Below are 14,737 nucleotides of genomic sequence, written 5' to 3'. Positions count from 1 at the left end.
CTCCATACTGTTCTCCATAGTGGCTGTATCAATTTACATTATTCCCACCAGCAGTGCAAGAGGGTTCCCTTTTCTCCACACCCTCTCCAGCATTTATTGTTTCTAGAGTTTTTGATGATGGCCAATCTGACCGGTGTGAGATGATATCTCATTGTCGTTTTGATTTGCATTTCTCTAATGATTAATGATGTTGAGCATTCTTTCATGTGTTTGTTGGCGATCTGTATATCTTCTTTGGAGAAATGTCTATTTAGTTCTTCTGCCCATTTTTGGATTGGGTTGTTTGTTTTTTTGTTATTGAGCTGCAAGAGTTGCTTATAAATTTTGGATATTAGTCCTTTGTCAGTTGCTTCGTTTGCAAATATTTTCTCCCATTCTGAGGGTTGTCTTTTGGTCTTGTTTATGGTATCCTTTGCTGTGCAAAAGCTTTTAAGTTTCATTCGGTCCCATTTGTTTATTTTTGTTTTTATTTCCATTTCTCTAGGAGGTGGGTCAAAAAGGATCTTGCTGTGATTTATGTCATAGAGTGTTCTGCCTATGTTTTCCTCTAAGAGTTTGATAATTTCTGGTCTTACATTTAGATCTTTAATCCATTTTGACGCCATATGGTCACCTTATCTTTGATAAAGGAGGCAAGAATATACAGTGGAGAAAAGACAGCCTCTTCAATAAATGGTGCTGGGGCTTCCCTGGTGGCACAGTGGTTGAGAGCCCGCCTGCCAATGCAGGGGACACGGGTTCGTGCCCCGGTCCAGGAGGATCCCACATGCTGCGGAGCGGCTGGGCCCGTGAGCCATGGCCGCTGAGTCTGTGCGTCTGGAGCCTGTGCTCCGCAGCGGGAGAGGCCACAGCAGTGGGGGGCCCACGTACCGCAAAAAAATAAAATAAAATAAAATAAAATAAATGGTGCTGGGAAAACTGGACAGGTACATATAAAAGTAGGAGATTAGAACACTCCCTAACACCGTACACAAAAATAAGCTCAAAATGGATTAAAGATCACAGTCTGTTTTAAAACTCATTCTTAGTATTGACACAGAGGATATCTAACTGTATTTGTAGCATATTTATCTAATAAGAAAAGAGCTTAAAAATACAGAGGCACCCAAAAAGATGGGTGCACTATGTGTTTCCTTTTTGTTTTGTTTATTTATTTTCAACTTTATTGAGAGATAATTGACATATAACATTATGTAAGTTTAAGGTGTAGGATGTGTTGACTCGATACATTTATATATCGCCAATTACCACAGCAGTATTAGCGAACACCATCATGTCATACAATTACATGATTTTTTTTCTTGTGGTGAGAACATTTGAGATCTACTCTCTTAGCAACTTGCAAATATGTAATACAATATTGTTAAGTATAATCGCAATGCTGTGCATAAGATCCCCCAAACTTATTCATTTTCTAACTGGAAGTTTGTACTCTTTGACCAACGTCTCCCCATTTCTCCCACCCCCAGCCCTTGGTAACCATTCTATTCTCTGTTTCTGTGAGTTTGGCTTTTTTGGATTCAACATGTAAGTGATACACGTATTTCTCTATCTGACTTATTTTACTTAGCATAATGCCCTCAAGATCCATGTTTTCACAATTGGCAGGATTTCATTTTTTCCCATGGCTAAATAATGTTCCATCGTGTGTGCGTGTGTGTGTGTGTGTGTGTATGTGTGTGTGTGTGTATGTAGGTGTGTGTATACGTGTGTGTGTGTATATATATATTCAATATACACCGCATCTTAATCCATTCAACCACTGATGAACACTTAGTGTTTTCTTAGAAGCATCTACTAAGTGAATGAAGACCCATGCAGATGCTTACTCAGAGAGAATTTATTCTTTACATAGAATTTGAGTGAGCTCGGTGATCTAGCTTCCCAGTCAATAGAATAGAGGCTACATGTAGAGAGACTATGGAGTAGGAGCAGGGGTGGAGCCTGCTAGAGGCAGGCCTGGAAAATCATAGTTACAATAGTATTGTAGTAAGGGGTAGAATATATTAAGAAAAAAAGAAATAAAACACCAAAACAAACAACAGTCACTTGTGGTACAGTGGCAGATAATTTCCTGAGAGGATATCACTGTCTTGCCGACAATGACTATGTCATCAGGAAAAACATTTACCAGTAGTATTTGCACAAGAAGTCAGGAAAATTCATTTTATGATATTCAAAATAGTTAACTTTAAAATGTTTCAACAAAGGGAAACGTTTCCATTTCCTGGAAAACTCATTTAGGGGGATGGTGTAGGAAAGACAGAAATCTCATTCCTTGGCTCCCGTATAAAAGATTATTGACTAACAGTCTTAACCAGTTTTTCCATAAACCATGCAATCAGTTGTATAATAGAAAAATGACTTTCATATACAGTGTATATATATTTAGTCAGTGTTGCTACTGTTAGTAAAATTCTACAAGCTTTTTTCATTTGGGAATGTACTTTGAGAACATCATCTATTTGTTGATAATGGTGACATGTTTCCGTAAGGGTAACTAATTTGGAGTTTTAGGAGGTCCTTTTACAAAGACAAGGTAGTAGGGTTTCAGACACGGGCAAAAGGGAAGTTAGAACTCTGATATTTTCAGGGCCCCTTTTGTTTTATTGTTTAAATGCTCTCCATTTAGTTTTACTAATTTCCTGAGCCATGTGGCTAAAACAATAGGTTTCTGGAACAAAATGCCTCAAGCTGACTCTCAGCTTTGTTGCCGGAGGCTTGGATAGGAGACATCACTTAAAATGACAAACACAGCAATATCTTGGGCTTTTAAGACAGTATTATTCAAGTTATTTGTTAGTATTGAACATGGTGGTCTGTGACCAATCTTAATGTATAATGCTTTGCTTTAATAGCACTTAGTGGTTTTTTTTTGATGAGAGAGGGTTCTTATAGTTTTATTGTTTCAAATAATAGAATCTGAGTGTCAGAAGCAAATGTGAAGGCCCTTTTGTCCAATCTTCCGCCTTAATTTAGATTGTTGATGTCCCTGTTGTGAATGAATTGGCACACTCATCATTTAACAAAAGACATGCTACATTTGCAAGAATCTGTAAACAGTCCACCTGCCAGAATCCACAGAAGAACATGCAGTTAACTGGCAATAGCGTGACAGCAGGTGCTGAAAGCCCAGATTTGGACAGGTGGTTGGACACTTCCCCTGTCACCATCTTTGGGAAGGAAAATGAATCAGGAGTTCATCTTTTGAAAACACTAGTCCTGATATAACCTACTTGCTCTGAAATATGTCATGCTATTTACATTTATTCATCAAAATGGCATCTATTTAACCAGGATTTTTATTCGGAGAGAAACCTGTGAACTCTAAGGTATTAAAGACCATCCTCAAGAGTTTAGCACCAAACTCGTTCCCTTACCCCAGATATCTCCAAAACAGGGATCAGGAGACATGAGAGCAGCTTTCAGCCAAGCATATTCTCTGCTGTTACTGACTGAGGGCAGACTTACAGACTCGGCTATATTTTCATGGCTATGGAGAGGATGAGAGGTAACATTAATCAAAGCAAAAGACAGTTTATGGTATAATATGCACCAGACTGGGTTATACAGAGATTGGAGAAAGGATCCTTTACAATTTCAAAAGTTTTCTAAGGGCTAACAAAAAGACTACAATAATTCATTCAGTTACATTCCTTTAACTTTAAGGAGGAATGTATCTAATTAACCCATTCTGGGACAATATTTGTGTTTTATTTAGAATCTGGTAATCAGAGCCCTCGAGTTTCTTCAAGCAGCTTAGAGTTTTTAGTCTAGGAATATGTGGCATTAACTACAAGTTGCTTATTTATCTGAGAATTATTCCATAGCCTGAGTGCAGTACTAGTGTTTTCGGAAATAATATTCCTATAGGGTGAACCGTAGGTGGGAATTGGGAGAGGCGTTTGATGCCTCGTAACATGTATTAATCAGCTAAAAAGGAGAGGAGTAGGACAAGAAAAGCATGGAACAAATGGACAGTACCTTCCCCATCTGTTCCTTTTTTAACCATTTTCAGCCATCTAGGGAAAATACATTCTTTTTTCCCCTTTAATTAAAGTTTTTACTGAAGGGCAATATATCTCCATAAAAGTATATAAATATTAAATGCGAAGATTATTAATTTATCACAAACTCAACACACGCTTGTAACCCATCACCCAGATCAAGAAACAGAGCAATTGCCACATCCCAGAAACCTCCCCTGGTTCCTTCTTAGTCACTGCTTCCACCATCCTCCCCAAATGTAATCTCTGTGATAACTTCTAAAATCATAGATTAGTTTTGCTTAGAATGTTTTTGAATGTTATGTAAGTGGAACCATATAGTATGTAGTATTTTGTGTGTAGTTTCTCTCATTTAAAATAATGTTCGTGAGGTTCATCTCTATTGTATGGAGCAGTCATTTGTTCATATTCATTACTGCATAGTATTGTATGAACATACCACAATTTATCCATTCTATTATGGTGGACATTTAGCTTATTTCCAGTCTTTGGCAATTACAAATAGTGCTGCTATGAACATTCTTGTATATGACTTTGGGTCACATTTCTGTTGAGGGTGAAATTTCTGGGTTATTGCGTATGCCTATGTTCGGTTTTGGTAAACACTGACCATTTTCTAAAGTGGTTATACCAATTTACACCCTGCTCAGCACTATATGAGACTCACAGTTGTTCCACATTCTTGCTAAAATTCGATGGTATAATTTTTTTTTTTCATTCTTGTAATCCTGCTGGGCATATAGAGATAGCTCTGTGGTTTTAGTTTGCATTTCTCCAATGACAAACGAGACTGAGACCCTTGCCATATGTTTATTGGCCATTTGTATTACCTCTTTTGTGAAGTTCTTTTGCAAACCTTTTGCCTATTTTTCTATTGGGTTGCTGTCTTTTCTTGTTGAATTATAGGAGTTCTTTACATAGTCTGTATATAAGTCCTTTGTCAAATATGTATATATTGCAGATATTTTCTCCCTGTCTGTAGCTTTCCCTTTAGGGGAAAGGAGGGATTTTTTAAAACCATTTTTTTCCCTTGGAAAATTTTAACCATACACAAAAGTAAAGAGGTTAATATAATAAATTCCCATATACCTAACTTCAACAATTGTCACCTCACAACCAATCATGTTTCAACTATATCCCTACTGAAAATCACCCTTTTCTACTGCCCTAATCTGTCCTTTTGTTTCCATTATTAATCCTTTGGGCCTTTATTACCTCATTCAACATTCATTTGTTTATTCTTCATATATTGATTGGATTAATTCAGTTGAATTGATAATAAAATCCAATGAATGTATTTTTGTACTTATATTATCTGCATTCTCTGCATATGGTGACTCTGTTGACCACTCCCTTCTTGAAATTCCTTTCCCTTAGGTTTCTCTGAAACTACCTAGTTTTCCTCCTACTTCTCCGATCCTTCCTTCGTAATTTCCTTCCTGGGATCTCCTTCCTCCCTTCCTCCTTCAGAGTTATTGTTCTCCCAGAGTTCTGTTCCAGTTCTCAAGTCATTTGGGTGATTTCATCAATATTCATGTCCTTGACTCCCACTTATATGCTGATGGCTTCTGAGTCCATTTCCAGTTGAGAACACTGTCCAATACCAGACCTCTATATAGAACTATCTTCTGAGCATTTCACTTGGAGGGTCCACAACATCCATGGCACACTTGCTGATTGTTGGCCGCCTCACACCCTGTCACCAACCTATTCTCCCATTCTTCCATTACACTAGAATTTTAGCTGAACAAATATCCAGCTATCAACTATATTTCTCAGCTCACATTGTGATTAATTGTGACCAGTGTGACTAATTCTTGTCAATACAATGTAAGTAAAGTGATGCATGCCGCTTCTGGATCTTGACTTAAAACACTGGGTATGTGTATTGTCACTTTCTCTTCTGCATCCAGCTTGCCAGATATGGTGATGACTAATGCAGCCTTGAAAGTTAGGTGTGACCAGTGCACAGAGCTGCCTCACCAGCCTGGGTCCCTGCATGACCTCACAGAGCAGAGCTCCCTGACTATGGAGAGTACTAGACTATTCCACAAACAAATACACTTAATATTTAAATCATTGCATTTTGGGGTCTCTCTGTTATAGCAGATTAGCCTTTAACTATTACAGCATCTCAATCATATCAAAAATTTACTAATCATCCTTTCACCTAAATATCCTGTGTCTATGGTTCCAGTATGAGTAAAGGCTCCTGCGGTTACCTAGTCATTTTTCCTCCATCCCTACATCCACTTTTCCTGAGTGCAGTTCATACTATTTCTTTTTCAAAAAATAGTTTAATTTTTATTTATTTATTTATTTATTTAGGCTGTGCTGGGTCTTTGTTGTGGCATGTGGGATCTTTAGTTGCGGCACGCAGGACTCTTAGTTGTGGCATGCATGCGGGATCTAGTTCCCTGACCAGGGATTGAACCTGGGCCCCCTGCATTGAGAGTACGGAGTTTTATCTACTGGACGACCAGGGAAGTCCTGATACTATTGCTTAATAATGACTCAGGACTTCTACTTCTGGCCATGTTGGAGTAACTGGTACTAGACTGGTCTTCTTGCCATAACTGTAAAACCAGACAAAAATATATGAACCGTTGCTTTCAGGCAGTGGATAGTAGGCAGCACAAGACCGAGATCCCTGAGAGAAGGGCAGGTAACAGGGTAAGCCCCACAATTACCCAGCTCACTGCATAGAGCAATTTCCTGACTGCAATGCAGAGAGCTTGATCCCAGCAAAGCACAGTGAGATTTAACCATGATGTTGCATGTATATATAGTTCATTTTTGTATTGCTAATTAGTATGCTATTGTATAAATATACCATAATTTATGTATTCATTTGCTGATGGACATTTGTTTCCAGTTTTTGCTGTTATGAATAAATCTGCTTTGAATATTATTATACATGTCTTTTGATGGACATGAACACTTACGTTGAGTATGTAACAAGGGAAGGAATTGCTATAATGTAAGGTTTATATATGTTTAGCTTTAGTAGATCCTGGTAAAGAATTTTCCAAACTAGTTGTACACTCTAATCAGCAGTGTATAAGAATCCTCATTGCTTCATATTATTTTCCAACACTTGATATTGTCAGTGTTTTTAATATTAACCATTCTTTTTTCTTCCACTTCAATTGAGATATAATTGACATACAGTGCTATAGAAGTCTAAGGTGTACAGCATAATGATTTGACATTTATATGTCATGGAATGATTACCACAATAAATTTACTGAACATCCATCATCACATAGAGATACAAAATTAAAGAAATAGAGAAAAATGTTTTTTCTTGGGATAAGAACTCTTAACATTTACTCTCTTAACTACTTTCGTATATAACATAGAACAATGTCAACTGTATTTATCATGTTGTACATTACATCCCTACTATTTATTTTTAACTGGAAGATTGTACCTTTGGAGTACCTACATCCAATTCCCTCTTCCCCCCACATCCTGCCTTTGGATCTCTTTTTCTATGAGTTGCTTTGTTTGTTTGTTTTTGAAGTATAATTGTCCTACAACACTATGAGAATTCATGGTGTATAACATAGTGATTTGATTTTTCTTTGCAAATTTAAAAAGATTGAAGTATAGTTGATGTACAGTATTATGTAAGTTACAGGTGTACAATATAATGATTCACAATTTTATACTCCATTAATAGTTATTATAAAATACTGGCTATATTCCTTGTGTTATACAATATATCCTTGTACCTTATTTTATACATAACAGTTTGTACTTCTTAATCCTCTGCCCTTATAATGCCCCTCCCGGCTTCCCTCTCCACACTGGTAACCACTAGTTCTCTATATCTCTGAGTCTGCTTCTTTTTTGCTATATTCACTAGTTTGTTGTATTTTTTGAATTCCACATGTAAAGGATATCATACAGTGTTTGTCTTTCTCTGTCTGACTTATTTCACTTAGCATAATACCCTCCAAGTCCATCCATGTTGTTGCAAATGGCAAAATTTCATTCTTTTTTATGGTTGAGTAGTATTCCGTTGTAAATATATACCAAATCCTCTTTATTCATTCATCTTTTGATGGACTCTTAGGTTGCTTCCATATCTGGGCAATTGTAAATAATGCTATTATAAACATCGGGGTGCCTATATCTTTTTGAATTAGTGTTTTTATTACCCAGGAGTGGAATTGCTGAATTCTATGGTAGTTCTACTTTTAGTTTTTTGAGAACCTCCACACTGTTTTCAACAGTGGCTGCACCAATTTACATTCCCACCAACAGTGTAGGGGGATCCCTCCACATCTTCACCAACATTTGTTATTTGATTTCTTTTTGATGATAGCCATTCTGATAGGTGTAAGGTGATATCTCATTATGGTTCTTATTTGCATTCCCTGATGATTAGCTGTATTGAGCATCTTTTCATGTGCCTGTGGCCATGTTCATTTCCTCTTTGGAAAAATGTCTGTTTAGGTCTTCTGCCAATTTTTTAATCGAGTTGATTTTTGATCTTGAGTTGTATGAGCTGTTTATATATTTTGGATAGTAACCCCTTATAGGACATATCATTTGCAAATATTTTCCCCCCTTCAGTAGGTTGTCTTTTCATTTTGTCAATGGTTTCCTTTGCTGTGCAAAAGCTTTTAAGTTTAAGTAGGTCCCATTTGTTTATTTTTGCTTTTATTTCCTTTGCTTTAGGAGACGAATCCCCCAAAAAATATTATTACCATTTATGTCAGAGCGTTCTGCCTATGTTTTCCTCTAGGAGTTTTATGGTATCTGCTCTTACATTTAGTTCTTTAATCCATTTTGAGTTTATTTTTGTATATGGTGTTAGAGAATGTTGTAATTTCATTCTTTTACTTGTAGCTGTTCAGTTTTCTCAGCACCACTTATTAAAGAAGCTGTCTTTTCTCCATTGTATATTCTTGCCTCCTTTGTCATAGACTAATTGACCATAAGCGTGTGGTTCATTTCTGGGCTCCTTATTCTTTTCCATTGATCTGTGTGTCTGGTTTTGTGACAGTACCATACTGTTTTGATTACAGTAGCTTTGTGGAATAGTGTAAAGTCAGGGAGCATGATTCCTCCAGCTCTGTTCTTTCTCAAGATTGTTTTGGCTATTGAGGGTCTTTTAAAAATTATTTGCTCTTGTTCTGTGAAAAATGCCATTGGTATTTTGATAGGGATTGCATTGAATCTTTAGATTGCCTTGGGTAGTATGGACATTTTAACAATATTAATTCTTCCAACCCAAGGACACAGTATATCTTTCCATCTGTTTGTGTCATCTTCAATTTCTTTCATCAGTATCTTATAGTTTTCTGAATACAGGTCTTTTACCTCCTTAGGTAGGTTTATTCCTAGGCATTTTTTTCTGTTTGATGAGATGGTATATGGAATTGTTTCCTTAATTTCTCTTTCTGATATTTCATTGTTAGTGTATAGAAATGCAACAGATTTCTGTATATTAATTTTGTTTCCTGCAACTTTACTGAATTCATTGATGAGCTCTGGTAGTTTTCTGATGGTGTCTTTAGGATTTTCTATGTATAGTATTATATCATTTGCAAACAGTGACAGTTTTACTTCTTCCTTTCCAAACTGGATTCCTTTTATTTCCTTCTCTTGTCTGATTGCTGTGGCTAGGACTTCCAATACTATGTTGAATAAAAGTGGTGAGAGTGGGAGTCCTTGTCTTATTCATGATCTTAGAGGAAATGCTTTCAGCTGATCCATTCCTTTGTATCATTTAGTCTACTGTTGATTCCTTCTAGTATATTTGTCACTTCAGTTATTGTATTTTTCATCTCTGGTTGTTCTTTATGTTTTCTAACTCTTTGTGAAAAACTTCTAACTTTTTACTCTGTGCATCCTTTCTTCTCCTGAGTTCTTTGATCACACTTAGGATCATTACCCTGAGCTGTTTCTCAGCTGGATTGACTATCTCCACTTCACTTAGTTCTTCTTGGGGTTTTATCTTGTTCCTTTGTTTGGAACATGTTCCTCTGCTGCCTCATTTTGCCTACTTTGTTGTTTGTATTTTTATGTCTCTGGTAGGTTAGTTACATTTCCCAACCTTGGAGAAGTGGCCTTCTGTAGGAGACGTCTACAGCAGCACACTCCCCTCTCATCACCCTAGCTATATGCTCTAGGGGTTCCCCCTGTGAGGGCTGCATGGGTCCTTCTGTTGTGGTGGGCTATGTGGGCAGTCCGGTAGGCTTGCTTGGCCCCTAGACTGATTGGTTGCCAGACCCTGCCTTGTGTGGAGGCTTCTGACTGCTGGCTAGGGAGGCTTAGTCACGAAACGACTGACTGTAGAACCCCAGGGGGCCCCAGGGCTAGTGCTGACTCACTGGTGGGCAGAGTCACGGCCCAGAAGACTCTGGGTGGGTGAAGACACTGGTGGGTGAAGCCATGTCCCGGGGTTAGTGCCAGACAACTGGCAGGCAGAGTCAGGTCCTGGAGTCTGGCTGCAGGGCCCAGGGACCCCAGAACTGGTGTCAGATCACTGGGGCGGTGGGGGGAGTGAGGAGGAGGCTGGTTCCGGATGCTATTGGGTACAGGATCCAGGGTGTCCTGAAGCTTCTGTTGACCTTATCGTGCGCAGGGCTGAGGCCCAGCTGGTCCCAGGGCAGGGTCTGGCTTGCTGTGGGCAGGCTGGATCCACAGGCTACAGGACTGTGATTTTCTTGCATCTGGTGTCTGCCCCCTGGTGGGTAAGGCTGGTCCAGAGGCTAAAGTAGACTTCCTGGAGGGCTGGGCCGGTGCCTGCCCACTGATGGGTGGAGCTGGGACCTGGCCCTCTGGTTGGCAGGGCCGTGTTTAGGAGCAGGTCTAGAGGCAGCTGTGGGCCCAGGATGTCTTTAGGCAGCCTGTCTGCTAATGGCTGGGGCTATGTCCCTGCGCAGTTAGTTGCTTGGCCTGAGGTGTCTCAGCACTGGCACCTACAGGCTGTTGGTTGAGGCCAGGTCTTGGCGCTAATGAGCTAGAGGGAGGATCCCACAATGATGGCCTCCAGCAGCAGTGTCCGCATGGTAGAAAGCTCCCATATGTGGCTGCCACCAGTGTTTGTGTCCCCAGGGTGATTCACAGCTGCCCCCTGCTTCTCCAAGAGACTCTCCAAGATCAGCAGGTAGGTCTGGCTCAGGCACCTATCAAATTACTGCTTTTGCCCTGGGTCCCAGTGCATGTGAGATTTTGTGTGTGTCCTTTAAGGGTGAAGTCTCTATTTCCCAGGACTCCTGAAATTAAGCCCCAATGGCCTTCAAAGCCAAATTTTCTGGGGGCTCATCTTCCCAGTGCAGGACCCCCGGGCTGGGGAGCCTGATGTGGGGCTCAGAACTCTCACTCCTGTGGGAGAACCTCTGCACTATGATTATTCTCCAGTTTGTGGGTCACCCACCCAGGGGTATGGGGCTTGATTATATCGCAAGTCTGCCCCCCTACCCATCTTGCTGTGGTTTCTTCTGTATGTCTTTTGTTGTAGAGTATCTTTTCCGGTAGACTCCGATCTTTTTCATGGACGATTGTTCTAGAGGAGGTGAGCTCAGGGTCTTTCTACTCTGCCATCTTGGCTGATTCCTCATTGTGTTTTTGATTTTCATTTCCCTGATGGCTGATCTATGGGGTTTTTTCTTGTATGTTTGTGTGGCTTAAAACAACAACTTATTATTTTTTTTAACTGAAGTATAGTTGATGTACAATATTATATAAGTTACAGGTGTACAGTATAGTGACTTACAATTTTTAAAGGTTGTACTCCATTTATAGTTATTATTAAATATTGGCTATATTCCCTGTGTTGTACAATATATCCTTGTAGCTTATTTTATAGATAATAATTTGTACTCTTAATTAATTAAATGTATTTGTATAGTTTTTAGTGGTTGCTCTAGGTATTACCATATATATATAAAATTCATCACAGTCAACTGATGTCATCATTTTACCAATTCAAGTATAGAAATCTTACCTCCCTTTAGGTCCTTTTTCCCTCACCTATTTGTAATATAATTATTTTAAGTATTACCTCTATTTAGAACCACATTAGACAGGGTTGTAATTTTTGCTTCAACCATCAAACACATTTTGGAAGACAAAAGGGGAGCAAAAGCCTACTGTATTTTTCCATATTTTTGCCTACTCTGATTCTTCTTTCTTCCTAATGTTCCTAGATTCCTTCTTTTATTCCTCCTTTTTGTTTAGAGAACTTTCTGTTTAGAGACATCCCTTTCTTTTAGGGTAGTTTTCTGGTGACAAATTCTCCTCCTCTCCCCTTCCTCCCCCTCTCCCTCCTCCTCCTTCTTACTATGATTCGCCTCCTGGTACATTGAAATTTTATCATTATGTAACTTCTTTATCCCAAAAAAGTTATTTTGCCATAAAATCTATTTGGTCTGATAATATTATAGCTATGACATTTATACCATTGTCTTTTTTTTTTTTTTTTTTTTTTTGCGGTTCGCGGGCCTCTCACTGTTGTGGCCTCTCCCGTTGCGGAGCACAGGCTCCGGACACGCAGTCTCAGCAGCCATGGCTCACGGGCCCAGCCGCTCCGCGGCATGTGGGATCTTCCTGGACCGGGGCACGAACCCGTGTTCCCTGCATCGGCAGGCAGACTCTCAACCACTGCGCCACCAGGGAAGCCCTATACCATTGTCTTTTGTGACTTCTACTTTTCCTGACTTTTCTGTGTCTTCTTTCCTATCTTATTTAGATTAGCATTTTTAATTCCATTTTTTCCTTTACTATTTTGGAAGCTTGCTTTTATTTCACAGCTTATCCTTACAGGTCTAACAAATTTATTTAAAAATCTAAAATTATTGGGACTTCCCTGGCGGTCCGGTGGTTAAGACTCTGCGCTTCCACTGTAGGGGGCATTTGTTCCATCTCTGGTCGGGGAACTAAGATCCCGCATGCTGCATGGTGTGGCCAAAGAAAAACAAAAACAAAAACAAAACAAAACATAAAATTATTCAATATCTTTACTCCTTCCCAAAGAATGTGAGATCAAGTATGTCTTGTTTTCAGTATCTCATTGCTAATGGGAAATAAGGGAAGGCATGTGAATCCCCTTTGATCATTTTAACTCCAATGACTTCCCATTCATTTTTCATATTACTAATGTAGAAAGTTTTAGTTTTATCTTTTTAACTCTCCAAATTCAGTATTATTATTTATTCAATAAGCTTTTACATTAACTATATGTTCACTAAATTATTTGTCATGATTTCTTCTTGTATCTAAGGCCTTCCTTCAAAGATCATTGTTATTATTTCTAAAACACATTCTTAAAAATTGTTTAGTGTTGATTTGTTTGGGGATTTTTTTGTCTGTTGTTAGTTAGTTTTCCCCTGAAGATGTCTTTATTTTGCCTCATTTGGGGATGATAATTTAGCAAGGTATACAGTTACAAGTTAATAGCTTTTTGTTTGTTTGTTTTCTTTTCTAACCACTCTGCAGATGTTCTTTCACTTTGTTTCATCTTCCATTGTGGCTATTGAGAAGGGTACTGTCAGTCTGACTGTTGTCTTCTTGTATGTAACCTATTTTTTCTCTCTGGTTATGTTTACAGTATTCTCTGTGTCTTTGATATTTTGTACTGCCACTGTAATGCATAGTTTTAAAAATTTACCTTGCCTGCAATTTATGTACTTCTTGAGTCTTAAGATTAATATCTTTGATAAGTTGGGGAAATTCTCAGCTATTATCCTTTCAAAATCTTTTCTCTCCAATAATTTTATTTCAATCTTTCTGAAACGTCAATTAAACATATAACAGATATCCACATTGTAACATCCATGTTTCATCTTCTTTCCTGTATACTCACATCTTAGTTTAGGCATTTTGGATAATTCAGATCTATCTTCCTACTCACTTATTCTTTCTTTAGTAATGTGTGATCTGTTGCTTAATTCATTCAATGAGGTTTATTCAGTGACTAAGGTTTTTATTTCTGTTATTTTTTTTTACATCTAGAAATTCTTTGGTTCTTTTTCATTTTTATGGTCTCTTGTTCCTTTTAAGTCCCTCTTTTATTTCTGTGAACATTTTAAGTGTAACATTTTTATTCTGCATTTGAGAATTCTAATATCAGATGTGCTTTGGACTATAATTATGATTCCTTTTAAATTTACTCTTGGCCTTAGATGTTTCTTGCCTTGTGCATTTGGTAATTCTTGTTTATCTTAATCTGTAGGAATACTACAGTGCCTGGATTTGGGGTATGTTCCTTCAAAATGAGCTTACTATGCTTCTGCCAGGTACTCGTGATGTTATCAACCAAGGAACAGTTTAAATTAATATCCAGGCTTGGGATTTCCAACAGTATGTGAGTAGTATAAATTTAAACCCACACGAGGGCAGATTTATAATTATGATTTCTTTTTACTGGCCTTTTTTCTTATTAAAAATTATTTATTTATTTATTTAGCTGCACCACACAGCATATGGGATCTTAGTTCCCTGAGCAGGGATCAAACCCATGCCCACTGCAGTGAAAGCACTAAGTACTAACCACTGGACTGCCAGGGAATTCCCTAATTATGATTTCTTAAAGAAGTCTTCTACTTTTTTTTTTTTTTTTTTTTTTTTTTTTTGCGGTACGCGGCCCTCTCACTGTTGTGGCCTCTCCCGTTGTGGAGCACAGGCTCTGGACGCGCAGGCTCAGCGGCCATGGCTCACGGGCCCAGCCGCTCCGCGGCATGTGGGATCTTCCCGGACCGGGGCACGAACCC

At 38.5% G+C, this 14,737-nt stretch overlaps 1 protein-coding gene across 1 annotated transcript in view; it reads left to right on the top strand.

Annotated features, from left to right (window-relative positions):
- Positions 1–14,737, top strand: part of RNF103 (ring finger protein 103) — a 41,042-nt gene that overhangs the window by 23,637 nt on the left and 2,668 nt on the right. Inside the window, exon 5 of the mRNA XM_028496569.2 lies at positions 14,200–14,224. Coding sequence (XP_028352370.1) covers position 14,200 — 1 coding nt within the window. The 3' untranslated portion in view covers positions 14,201–14,224. The remainder of the gene's footprint in view (positions 1–14,199; positions 14,225–14,737) is intronic.

Source organism: Physeter macrocephalus, chromosome 12 (assembly GCF_002837175.3).
Source record: "Physeter macrocephalus isolate SW-GA chromosome 12, ASM283717v5, whole genome shotgun sequence".
NCBI lineage: Eukaryota > Metazoa > Chordata > Mammalia > Artiodactyla > Physeteridae > Physeter > Physeter macrocephalus.
This window is presented reverse-complemented; position numbering and strand designations above follow the sequence as displayed.